This window comes from Arachis stenosperma, chromosome 7 (genome assembly GCF_014773155.1).
Source record: "Arachis stenosperma cultivar V10309 chromosome 7, arast.V10309.gnm1.PFL2, whole genome shotgun sequence".
Taxonomy (NCBI): domain Eukaryota; kingdom Viridiplantae; phylum Streptophyta; class Magnoliopsida; order Fabales; family Fabaceae; genus Arachis; species Arachis stenosperma.
The window spans coordinates 25,696,750-25,710,778 of NC_080383.1; the positions used below are offsets into that span (position 1 = coordinate 25,696,750).

A 14,029-nucleotide genomic window follows, 5' to 3' on the forward strand; every position below is an offset into this window, starting at 1 on the left:
AGGCCACGCTTTTCCTTTTTTTCTTTTCTTCACCTACAATAAACCAAAACAACCACTCCAAGTATCACTAAATTCACAAGGCTTATAAATCAATTAAAAATCAATTAAATTTAGCTTAAACCTCATGAGTTAACATTAATTTCATGGTGGTTGTTTGATTTAAAGAAGTTATGCATTTCCCTTCCAAATCACTTACTTAGAATGCAAGAAAGTGCATAAAGACTAACAAAACAAGTAAAATTAGCTTGAAAAATGGGTATATGATGACTTGTCATCAGACGTAAACCTTTTTTTTCCAAAATTCATGCATGTCTTGAAACCTTTTTTAGTAACCCTTTCAAATGGTACACAATTTCAAGTCAAAATACATCGGAATAGTAATTTTGAACTCTAAAATCACGCTGCAAAATGCCTTTAATATACCTCAATTTTGTGTTAATCTCTTATCAGTTTTTTGTTCTTAAAAAACACACAAATCCCAATTACTATTTGGACATTATTACTTTAACATTTAGGATCTCAACTCATTGAAGAAGATTGGGAAGGTTGATTTGAGCAATGGGTTATATATCTTGAAGGCTGATCCACCTTCTAAGATTGATTCATTACTGCAACAGTATGATGTTATTAGCGTTAATAATTTCTGTAATTTTGATATATGACATTTTTGCTTAGGTCATGTATCAAAAAAGTCTTTCAAAATTTTCTTGTGTCAAATAAATCTTCATTTAGTTCAATCTATTCCATTTATCCATAAGCTTAATTCAAAAAGCTTTCTTTCGAATAAAAATAATATATATCTAAATGCATTTGATCTTATTCATTGTGATATTCGAAGAGCTTACCATATTTTCATCTATAAGAAATATAATTATTTTCTAATTTTAGTTGATAATTGTACTAGATTTTGTTGGATTTATTTACTACATAGCAAGAATGAAGCTGCAAGATATCTTAAATAGTTCCCTACTTCTCTATTTATTTATTGAGACACAATTCAACATCAAATAAAGTGTTTTAGATCAGACAACACAAATGAACTAGGAGAAAAGAGCAAATCGATCCCTAACTTTTTGATCTACGAACATTTAAATTTCTAAAGATTTAAAAATACATTTAAGTCCCTAACTTCTTCAAAATTTAGACACATCAATTCCTGAGTCTAATTTATTCCATTTTAAAAACTCTTCCATGTGTGCATCCGTATTGACCAGGTCAGTACAACGAGAATCACGTTTAATTTTTTCGTTGGTTCTGACAGACCTAAGTGAATATAAGAGATTGATATGTCCAAATTTTAAAAAAGTCAGAGACTTAAATGTATTTTCAAATCTTGAAAAACTTAAATATCGTCTACGGATCAAAAGTTCAAGAATTTATTTCTCATTTTCTCAATGAACTAGTATTTGTATTTTCTTACTAGAAAGAGGAGTACCACATCAATCCTCATGCTCATATAAATCACAACAGAATATTGTGATAGAAAAAAATATCGACACATCTTTAATGTAGCAAAAGCATTATATTTAATTTTCATTCACAGGTTCTAATCTGGCTACGGGGAGAGTGCATCACCACTGCAATGTTCTTAATAAACAAAACACTACTATCGATCCCGTTTCGGTGACAAAGATGAGTTTTAGAGGCAAAGCATAGATGAGAAGAAGGGTGGTTGTAGCAAGCAGCTAGAGAAAAAAAAGAGGAACAACTATACGCAATTGGTCAATTCTATGGTGTCTTTCATGGATGTATTTGGAGTTCACGTTGGCGAATAGAAAAGTCCGTTTAAACATCTTGAACATCCTAATCTAAAAGTGCTTTCACCTCTGAACGTACGTTCACGTGAAGGTAAAAATTCTACCTTCTGCATTTACGTTAGGAAGGTTAATTACCGTTGAAGGAATTAGGTAAGAAATTTATTTCATATCTACCAACTCTACCCTTCATTTCTTCTATGAAAAGGATGCACATAACCACATAATTTCACAGCAGTTCTCTGTATGTTTCATTACAGATTTTTTTTTCCATCAAACTCTTTCATATTTGTTTCCATCACTGTCAAAGTAAAGATTTTAATTTTTTTTATTTTTAGTTCTTTCTTTCATATTTTTATTTTTATGTTTTTTATTATATTTTTTATTTATATAATAAATATTTTTCATATTATTTTTTTAGTGTTTTGCTGTTATGTTTTTAGTTTTCTATTGTTATATTTTTATTATATTTTTTATTTATATAACAATTATTTTGATATAAATGTTTATTTTTATTAATTTTTATGATATTTTTATTATTTTTTGTTTATATAAATTATTTTTTTCTATCCTTTATTGTATTATATTTATGTTGTGTATAAAATTTTTTATTTTTTATTTGATTTTATTCGTATGAATTTTATTCATTTTTATTATAATTTTTTTATTCATATGATATATGTTGATGGTTGTAATTATTATATACTATGTTTGTATGAATTTTTTTTGTTTTTGTTTTTTATTTTTATTATACTTCTTACTGTAGTTTATTTTTGTTTTTATTATATACTAATTATAAGTAACAAAAGAGTCATAAATAACAAAAATTTATAGTCTAAAATGATACTGTTCATACCCTGCCTCAATACTATGGTCCAGACCCAAGTAATCCAAAAAGGTCCAACTCAAAGATTGACCTTCACCAGTTACCCGACCTCATCCAAAGAGGTCGGACTCGACATGAACTGGCAGATAACACTTATTCAAATAAGTAACTGCTCCCTAAAATCTCTCATCCAATTCCAGAAGCAATATCTCAACAACCTTGAGATAAAGGGACGGTTATCCACCTTTAGAAGTGGAACTACTCTAACGGTGGTTATTGGATCACCACTATAAATACACTGACACACTCAAGTAAAACCAAGTTTCAGTACACTCTAAACCTGCTTACCCCCTTGTTAACTTAGGCATCGGAGTGTCTTTGCAAGTACCACCCCCCATTCTCCAAAATACACAACTCGAACGGCGGCTCCCAAACGTAAATAAGTAGAAGACCACCTTCCTCTAACGTTTGGGCCAATCCTTCAAGCTCAATCCGCCTATCTTAGGTTACCCACGTAACAGATACTAAAATAAAGAGTACTAACAGCACTAAAATAAATTATAAAATATTTTTCTTTTATTTGACATTATAAAATGTATAGTACTCTCTTTCATATTTTTATTTCTTATTGTTTTTTAGTTCATATGAATTTTTTTATCATTTACTGTTCTTTATATTTAATATGTAAAGTGTCTTTTTTATTTTTATTTGACTTTGTTCTTTTTTATTTTTACTTATTTTTATCATTGACCTTTTTTGTATTATTTTTTCAGTATTCTAATCTCTCAGATATGTTATTAAATTTTTTTATTAATTTTTTATGGTATTCTTATTATTTCTTGTTCATATGAATTCTATTTTTTTATGAATCGTGTTTATATCTTATACGAAGTTTATTTTATTTTTCTTATTTGATATAGTTCATATAAATTTTTTTATCTGAATCACACTTAACTATTGTGTCCACATTTTTAGTATCCGGTACATCTATTGGGGAAGTAATGGCTGAGATTCAAAAGATGGAAATAATTACTAATGATCCCGATTTTCATAGTCGTTGTTGTCAAGTAATGATGTTTAAATCTGCTAGAGAAATATTTGTATTCTTAAAAGAATATGAATAAAGATTGTTGGATTGACTCAAACATGCGGCATATAATCTACTACCATTCATGCAAATTTTTTTTTTGTGATTTTCATAAAAAACTAATTAAATTATTATTGTATTCCATTTTAATTTGTCCTTGAATTTTTTGTTATGCTAGGATAAAATAATAAAAAAATTTGGGTGTTGCTTATTTATCATTTTATAATATAATATTTGTGGTACTTAATTATTATTCTTATTATATATAATTTATTTCTTAGCTTGGTATTGATAAGAATTTATTTATATTTTTATGTAGGACTTAATTTTTGTTAATTAATTTGGAATGAACATGGAGTATTTGTTTGAAGAGTATGAAAAAGAACAATACGAAGAATCAAAATTACTTTTCATTATGGAAGAAGATACAGATAAAATTGAAAATATTTCAGCATTAATTGGTCAATATACAGTCAATTATTTGTGCAAAAAATCATGCAGAACTAGTGAACAAACAGATTATTTATGGGTGCAAGAAATTTTATGTGGCTATGACATTCGTTGTTATGAAATGTTTCAGATAGAAAAACATGTTTTTTTTTTAAATTTTGTGATGAATTAGTTGAACAAGGATTAAAATGTACAAGACAAATGAGAGTTCAGAAAATGGTTGCAATATTCTTAAATACGGTTGGTCATAAAATGGGTAATAAGATGATACAAGAAAGGTTTCAACATTCTAGAGAGACAGCAAGTAGACATTTTCATGAGGTATTGGTTGCTTGCTTGAGATTATCTATTAAATATATTAAGCCATCGGATCCTAAGTTTGAGAATGTTCATAGCAAAATAAAAAACGACCAATAATATTGGCCACTTTTTAAAAATGCTATAGGAGCAATTGATGGTACTCATATCCCATGTGTAGTTAGCCCAAGTGATCAACTCAAATTTATTGAAAGAAAAGGATATCCAACACAAAATATAACGGCTGTATGTGATTGGAACATGTGCTTTATTTTTGCTTTACTTGAATGGGAAGGCACTGCGCATGATGCTCATGTATTTAATAATACTATTACAACTCCTACCATGAATTTTTCGCATCTTCCTCCAGGTTAATTTTTATCATTTTCTTACAAATAAGCTATATTTACTTGGTTATCATGTAACTAATTTTATTGTTCATTAGGTAAATATTATTCGGTAGATGCCGGTTATCTAACACCGAAAGAATATATTGGTCCATATAAATGTGAGCGCTATCATCTTGCAGATTTTAGGCGTTATTCTTCTGGATTTACAAATCATAATGAAGTATTTAATTATTATCACTCAAGCTTAAGATGCACAATAGAAAGGACTTTTGGAGTTTGGAAAAATATATTTGCTATCTTGCGACACATATACCCAAGTTCAAAATTGAAACTCAAGTGCAGATAGTGTGCAACAATGGCTATTCATAATTTTATTAGAAGATATTCTAAAACAAATATTGAGTTTAATCAATATGAACATGCAAACATTCTTGATGGAGAAGATAATAGTTATGTTAGTGAAAGTTCAGATCAAACTCCAACCATTAGCTCTTCTACAGAAATAGAACGTGTTCGAAACTCGATTAGGGATCAAATTATTAATCACATGCAATAGAAATAATAGTATTCTTATGTACTAATTTTGTATAAGATATTTTTTATGTATTTTATTAGTATTTTATCTTTTAATTTAATATTTATTAGTGTTTTTATGTATTAAAATATATTTTGTCAACTTTTATATGTTACTTTAATTTAGTAAGTAAATATTAATTTTATTATAAAATAAATTAATAAGATCTATTCAAATATCTAAAGTAAAATAATAGAATAATATAAAAAAATTATTTTAATTGATGTCTCTTTTAATAATTTTTCATCTAAAAGTGATTTTGAGTAGTATAATCCAAATAACATTTATTTTACTATAATCCATTTTGATATAAAGATTGCTAAACATAAATCACGTTAACACAAATTTACTTTTCATCAAAATCAAGTTTGCAAAATCAATTTTATGCAAACTTTCGTTTGCAAACTGTAATCCAAACACACACTATTTGGTGTTTAACTTTTGTCCAAATTATCTTTTATAATAATTTTAAAATTTTTTAATTTTCATATTTTTAAATTTAAAATTAATTATTTAATCTATTTTTACAATTAGATAACATCTTTTAGACACCATAATAAATACTTTTTTATCCTCATTTAATAATAGTTTGAGATTGATGAAATAATGGAAGAGAAAGTAAAGGGAGACAATGATTTTAGTGTACAATGTGTACAATAGAAATAAAAATGATATTTAGATCATATAATAATTAATTAATTAGTTTTTAATAATTACCCTTTTTGAATTCAAACAGAAATTAGGATTTGTCTCAGGGTCAGTTATACTGAGACCGCAACCCCCTCTCTGCATGTGATTTCACGTCTTCGACGGTCATTATCTTCCATTCTCATAGGTCCATCGCTGCAAGGAACAACGCCATCGCCGCTTAGACCACAGCCTGATGCATCGCTGCCACCGCTGTTCAGACTATGACCCGACGCTGCCCTACTCATCGTGGTCGTCTGAGCATTCTCGTCGTGCACAAAGGTGGTTCAGGTCGAGCACACAACATCGGATTCCTCTGCAGGCCTTCCTTTCTTCCCCATCGCACACAAAGAGAGGTTCAGGCCGACCAAAGAAGGTTGGATCCCTTTGCAGGCCTTCCTTTCTTCCTCATTGCTACGGTTACGTCCGGTTACCGCACAACCGGCAATTGTTCAACGCTGCACCACCTGGATCCCGCCGTAGCCGCAACCGGGCACGGCTGAAGTCCCCGTTGACACACCGTGGTAGGAAATCCGAGAATAGGAAGCCCCCTCGCACAACCCGGTGTTGAAGATATCAAGAAGGCGAGTGATTTGTTTTATGAATTTAGATGATGGATGTTTAATTCACTAGGTATGTAGATGGTTATTTTAATTCTTAATTGGATGACTATTTTGTTTGATTCAGTTTAATTATATACAATTAATAAATCCTGGATGGTAATTTCACTAGGTAGTCGGATGTTCATTTTTCGTGAATAATTGTTTGATGGCCGGTGAGAAAGCTTCTAACACCGGAGAGGTGGAATAATTGATAAGGATGGGTAGCAGACGGGTTGGGGAGGAAAGAGGGTGTTTGGGTAAATTCTTTTGATAAATTAGAGTTAGGATGATTAATGTTTTGAAATAATTATTTAGGTTTCTTTTTTATTATTATTTATATTGGCCAAACTTAAAATTTATTGTACATATTGTCAAGATATCTCATTATCTTTCTAGCGGAGTTCTAGATAAAATTTGGTTATTGACTGTTTCAAAAATTAATTAAAGATGAAGTGTTAGATTATGATACATCAAAGTATCAAACTGTAAAATGGGATAATTCATAAATAAAATTTTTGATATTAAAAGATTAATTTATAATTATAAACTTATGAAGATCAGAGACAATAAAAATATGACACGTTCAATTGAATAATTTATTTCTATTTTATTTTGAGTTGTTCAATATATATGCATACATAGTTGTTATGAATAAGCATAAAATTAAAACGATCCGTACCACGAGTAAGTGAAATCAAAATTAAACAAGTGTGGAAACAAATAACTCTATTATATCAAGTGTAGTAGCTAGTGGACAGCAAGATAGGTGCGCAAGAATTCATCATCACACGTTTAATTATTACTGAGGGATCTTATTAAGCTTGCAGTAAGCATAATCTTTGTATTTCTTTGTCTTGTATTTTGGAGGGTTATCTTCGTTAACCAACTTTGGGTGAGGACCAACTACGTGCTCTCCTTTGGGCTCTATAAACACTGGCCACGACATTCTTGTCTCGTTTTCCTTCACTGTTGTTCTATGTAGTACTGCCTTGTACTTCCCATTGCTAAGGATCTTTATATTAGCACAAAAAAATGAAATGGAATAAGTAATTTTCTAATCATCAAAACTTTATGTAATAGTAATTTTTCTAAAAGTAATTTAATTTCATTCATTATATTTTTGTCCTGTAATAATGTTTGTAATTTTTTTTAAAAGTACTTTTAGGTTTAGTTTCATTTATTTTTGTCTCTAATATTTTTTATTTGTGCCAAAGTTATTCTTGGACGTTAATTTCATGTAAAACTTTAGGGATAAAATTAAAAACTTTTAAGGATAATTTTGACACATATTGAAAACATTAAAAAAAATTAAATGAATTAAAAATGTTAAAGATAAAATTAAATGAAATTAAACGTTAGAAATATTTAAAAAAATCACAAATATTAAAGATAACAAATATACTTTTATCCTTTGTAAAAATATTAAAATTTCTAGTTAAAGATTTTTAACTTGTACAATAAAAATCCTCTTTAATTCATGGATTAAACAAGAAATTAAATGCAAGATATGTAGATGTAGATGTACCTCCATTTGGTCACCAATGTGAATAACCAAGGCATTAGGCACATACTTAACATCGTACCAATGTCCATCTCTAAAGGCTTGAAGGCCTTGAACCTCGTTGGGGACAAGAATGGTAATGTAGGACATGTCTGTGTGCTGTGGCACACCAAGAACAAGATCAGGGCATGGGCATGGTGGGTAATAGTTGATCTTCAAAAGGTGAATCATGTCATCTCCACCAGCATACTCCTTTAACTCATTCTCTTCAAGCCCTAACCCTATTGACATACTCTTCATCAGCTTCTCTACCACTCCACGTAGGTGCTTGCTGTATTCTTCATTCACCTCCCTGCCATAACATCAAACATAAAATAAAATCATGTTATAGGACAATATTCTCCTGCACTACAATTGAATAGTTTTTCTTAATTAAAATTCTTTTAATTTAAATAAGAAATTAATTAATATTAATTTAAATATTCTCTTCGTTTTAAAATAAGGGTTCCTTTCATTTTTTTTTTCATTGAAACATCAATGTATCTAGAAAAATTCTTTGTCTAGATATATTAACTTTTTAATAAACCCAAAAAATAAAAACGATACTTAAAGCTTGTTTGGATGTTGTTAAATTATTAAAAAAATTAATAAAAAATATCTTTTTTATTTTTAGTATATTTAATAAAATTTTAGTAGTAAAAATAAAAATACTAAAAAAATTAAAAACTATAATTTATATATTTTTTAATAAATTTTTATTTAAAAAATATATTTTTAAAAAATATTTTTATATTATTATACCTAAAAATAATTATTAAAAAAAATATTTATATATAAAATATCCAAATATAAAATTACTGTTACTTTTATAAAAGATCTTTTAAAAAAATAACTTTAAAAAATATCATTTTGTATAAACTTACTCAAACAAATTTTTATTTAAAGAATACAAAAGAAAAAAAAAATAATTTATGAGACTCCTAGATTGTCCACGCAGGCCTCGAGGCCTACCCATAGTATAACTTGGGTGTTGAGATCTCACTCACACAATTCATGACATTTATTTGTGAAGTGGGACGTCCTACTCTATCTACACCGACTGGACGATTTCGTTCAATTTGGGCAATGCATTTACAAAAATATACCCAAAAAAGGCTATCACTAATCAATTATCTTATATTTGTATTATATATATATATATATATAATTAAATAAACAATAATTGGAATAATTAAATTAACAAACAAATTTAAGTTTATTCATATTTGTCTTATTTATCTAGTGCAACAAAATACAAAAAGAATGATTAATTCAAAAATTTAAGAGTTTGTTCATATATTTAAAGTAAAAAAATATTCAATACTTAATCAAGAGTATGCGAGTCTCTTTTTTGTGGCTACATTTTTTCGGATTTGAACTTTAATTTGAGAACTCGAATAATTGTGTCTAATATGGACCCGAAGCGGATTTTTTTTCTGAGTTATACACCTATTCTTTCTGGATTATTGCTTGTGAGTGATTGTGTGAATTTATTGATGATCGTGATTTAATCGGTGATGGGAATATGATTAACTTAATTAATATAGAATAAAATATATAAGATCTAGTGGCTTAGGTATATATTTATCGTACTGCTTTATTAAAAATATATAACAATTAAGACCATATTTTAAAAAGATAATAATAATTTTTTTAATAAATTATTTTTTATAATATTTTTAAAATATATCTTTAAGATACCTGTTAAAAAAGCTCATATTAATATTATCCTTTTAAATAAGGTTAGCACCAATTCTTGGTTGTAACTTGGAAAACCACCGCCGTAGGTAGTTGGAAGTTGCGGACTTTCGGTTTTATAAAGAAAAAGAAAATGAGAGACATTTCAACTCATGCATTTAATTATTAATGGTCAAAATAGTTGACTACATTTATCAAATCGGAGTGAATATTACATTTGGTCTCTGACAATTATCCCGAAAGGATATCGAGATCTCAAAAAGAAAAAATTCAACTCGACTCTTAAAATTTTTTGGACTGATTAGTTCTATACCAAAAAAAATAACATTGACTTTTTTTGATACAAGAACTAATTAATCCCATAAAAATAAAGCTCAGGAGCTGGGTTAAATTTTTTTTATTAAGAATCTTGTTGTTTTTTGAAGTAATTGTCAGGGCGTTTAGGATTTTTTTTTCTATCAAATTGTGACCTTTATAGAAGACTATTCTCAAAATTTATTTCCGGTTCTCTAAAAATAAACAGCAAAATAACAGTATATTTAGGTGGACGTTTATTTATAAAGATAAGAAAAAATTTATTCTTTTTTCTTAATATATGTTAAAATGACACTCTTTTCTTTTTTATTTATAATATATATATATATATATATATATATATATATATATTTATAACTTTTAAAAATTTTATTTTTAATTTATTTTAAATTTTTTAGGTTAACTAACGTTAATTTTTTTTTTTAAAAAAGATAAATTATTTTTTACGAAAATATTTTTTAATAAAAATTTTATTTGTTTGTAATTAAATTTTGTTTTTTAAAATATTCTTTAATAAATTATATTTCTATAAATTAAATTATATTTATACCAAAATATTTTTTAAAAATTTTTAGAAAAATCTGAAAAAAGAAACCCATTTAGAGAAGGAAAAATATGAATCCTCCAAAGACAACATTCAAAAGCAAGAATGATTGTTATTTATATTTTTTAAAAAATAATTTGATCATTAAAAAAAATATTTGTTATCTTATAAAAAAATAATTTAATTATTAAATTTTTTAAAAAATATTTTAGTAAAAATATAATTTAATTATTAAAAATAATTTATTAAAAGGTATTTTAATAAACAAAATTTAATCATAAAAGAAAATAAAATTTTGTTAAAAGATATTTTTTTAAAAAATGGATAAAATTAATGTTAGTCAAAATAATAAATTTAAAATGGATTAAAGAGAGTCTTTTAAAAATTATAAAAGAAGAGAGTGTACGTTTTAAAAATAGAGAAGATGAAAGTGTTATTTTAGCATCTCTTATAGAAGGAGAGTGTAATTTTTTCTAAAGATAAAGATACTGAGTTATGGACATAGAAACATAAAGAATAGACTCTATTATTATTTAAGACCGGATTCGGATTAAGACGAACTCGACTTCACTCGACCTATGTACACTCTTATTAAATATATATTCTAAAAATAATTTTAAAGATCAAAATTTGACGCAAATTTTTTGGAATTATTACTAAAAAAATATATTTTTATTCTAAAAATTTAATAATTTTTTGTCAAGTAAATTTTTTTAAAAAATTTATTATAAATGATCATATTTTTTTAAAAAATAAAATGAAAAATCTAAAAATCAAATTTTGTTCTAAATTTTTTTGAGCGTGTTTTAAATATTTATTCAAATATTTTTAAAAAATTTAGATTTAATGGATAAATTATTTGTTAAATAATATATAATATATAATATAATTGATCATTCTTAGAATTCAATGTTCAAATATTTTTATTTTTTAATTTTTCAAGCTATTTAATAACCTGACAGGCCAAAGGCCAAAGGCCAGGGGCTAATCTTTAATTAAGAAACCAAAGAAACTTATTACCTTAAAGATCACTCGAGCAAATGAAATAAATTGTATAGAAAGATTTTTAAATGTTTCTAAAATATTAGTGTTTCAAAATATTAGCCGTTAATTTTAATTATAATATATATAATATTAATTAAAATTAATGATTAAAAATATTAAAATATAAATATTTTAAAAATATTAAAAGTTTTATCTCAAAAATATATAATAAATTTATTACTGATAAAAAATTTTAAATATTTTTATTTATTAAATATAACATAAATATATTAAAATTTTAAATTTTTTATATTTTAATAAAAAAAATTTTATTTTATAACTTTAACATGTGTCTTTAAAACACATCATAGATAAATCCATATTTAAAAATCTTGATATGGTATACATATGCCATGATTGCTTGATATAAAAAAAGTTGAATGAGATGCATGTCAAAAGGCGGAAGAAATTAAATTAATATATAGTATAAAGTCAAATGACATTAATGTTTGGCAAGTTGGAAGTAACCTGTAGGAAGGAGGGTTTTTAGGCCAGAAACGGTAGTTAATTGATGAAGGTGGCCATATAACATGGAACAAATGGTCCACCCAACCCTTCTTTCCATTCATCTCCTTCGAAAGCTTTGTCCCATAACCTTCCAATGACTCAGATCCTTCTATCTTCGCATACACCTCCTTCTCCTCTTGTGGTAACTCGAAGAACTCTTTCCCCACACCTATATTCCTCAAATATTCAATATCATATTGTACCATAGGTAAATACATAATTTTGTTAAAACGTTTCTCACAAAATTAATTATAGAATTATTTCTAACATAGGTAATATTACTTAAAAAAAAAACGGATATTATATAGCTAACGATTTAAAGTAGTAGAATTTGATATATACATATACGAAAGGTGGAGTGTATGATACCTCTATCATTATGGTGTCTATGATAGCTAAAGAAATGAGTGTCATATTTTTTTATATTTTGATAATATTTTTATTTTTATTTTTTAAATTAAAAGGTTTTATTAAATAATAAAAAAGTATTATTTTAATTTTGATAATACTTTTTAAATATTGCTAAAATTGTATAGTGATTGTAGCTACCGTAATTATAAACAATGTCATAATATCACTTCTTTTAAAAATTTAAATTAATAAAATGAGACATTTGAATAATTATATTTTTAATATACTTCTTTATGCATGAATTTTTTGTTAGGTTTGCACAAATTTTTACATAATATTTTATTATTCTTATGTTAAAATATTTTTTAGGATCAACAAAAATTGAATTCTATATTTTAAGTTATAAAAACTCTTTTATTATTTCAGTATAAAACTAATAAAAAAATATATGTAAAAAAATTTATGAAAAATCTAAAAAAAACTTGCGTTGAGGATAAATATTAAAGATATTTTTTATCGGTTTAAATTTTTAGGAGAAGTCGTAGGAGATATTATAGTATACACCTAAATAGAATATGCATAGGTTAATAATAAAAATGTAACATTTGTGCATGGAGTAATGTGACAACACCTTGCAAGTTGCTTATGAGTTGACTTGGTATCTCATGGTTGACGATTTGGAACATGCCCCAGTCCTTACTGGCCTCATAAACCTCCCTGAGAACTTTCTCTTCGTTAGGGTTACTGAAATCAATGACAGGTACCTCAAGGTTCACGCCTTGAACTGTTGTGATTCCTGGTTGCTCTGTCTCAGACCTAACGAACATGGCTGGAATGGAAGCATCTTTGGATTCTGATGCCACCCTTTGCACCCTTAGCACCTCCATTATTATTATTTTGCCAACTAGCTACGTTCAATTTGTGTGACTTTCTCAAAGGTATGTAGGTAGGTATGTATTAAAGAGAAAATAATGGAACTCATAATTTGAGACTCTTTGTGCTGCGTTATAAATAGAAGAGGTGGTGATGCCTTTGGGTACCTACCAATCTACCAAACAAGGATAATGCTGAGTCATTTAGATACCAATTTTATACTTATCAAAATTAATTAGAGGAAATAAATATGCTAATTAAAGGTATAGATTCAGGAAATACTTGGGATTTTTATCATTTATGGTATATATTCAAATTTTTATTACTTTAACTTGAAATTGTAAGATAACTTTGAGGACTTGAAATAATATTTTTTTAAAAGATAATACTTATTTATGATAGATTATTATTTTATTTCTTTTTGTTCTCTTTTTGCTTTTTTATTTTTTCCCTTCAATTTATTTATAGTATTTGATATCTCAGAAAAATATATATTAAAAAATAAAATTGGCTAAAAAGTGTTCTAAATA

The 14,029-nt window shown here is 26.5% G+C and overlaps 1 protein-coding gene across 1 annotated transcript; it reads right to left on the minus strand.

Annotated features, from left to right (window-relative positions):
* Positions 1 to 7,214: 7,214 nt before the first annotated feature.
* On the minus strand, positions 7,215 to 13,619 carry LOC130940767 (flavonol synthase/flavanone 3-hydroxylase). Its single transcript, XM_057868999.1, has 4 exons — positions 13,258 to 13,619; positions 12,237 to 12,444; positions 8,153 to 8,480; positions 7,215 to 7,639 (listed from the first exon to the last, which is right to left on the minus strand). Exons 1-4 carry the CDS (start codon positions 13,511 to 13,513, stop codon positions 7,427 to 7,429), a joined length of 1,005 nt encoding a protein of 334 aa, XP_057724982.1. The 5' UTR covers positions 13,514 to 13,619; the 3' UTR covers positions 7,215 to 7,426.
* Positions 13,620 to 14,029: the final 410 nt, after the last annotated feature.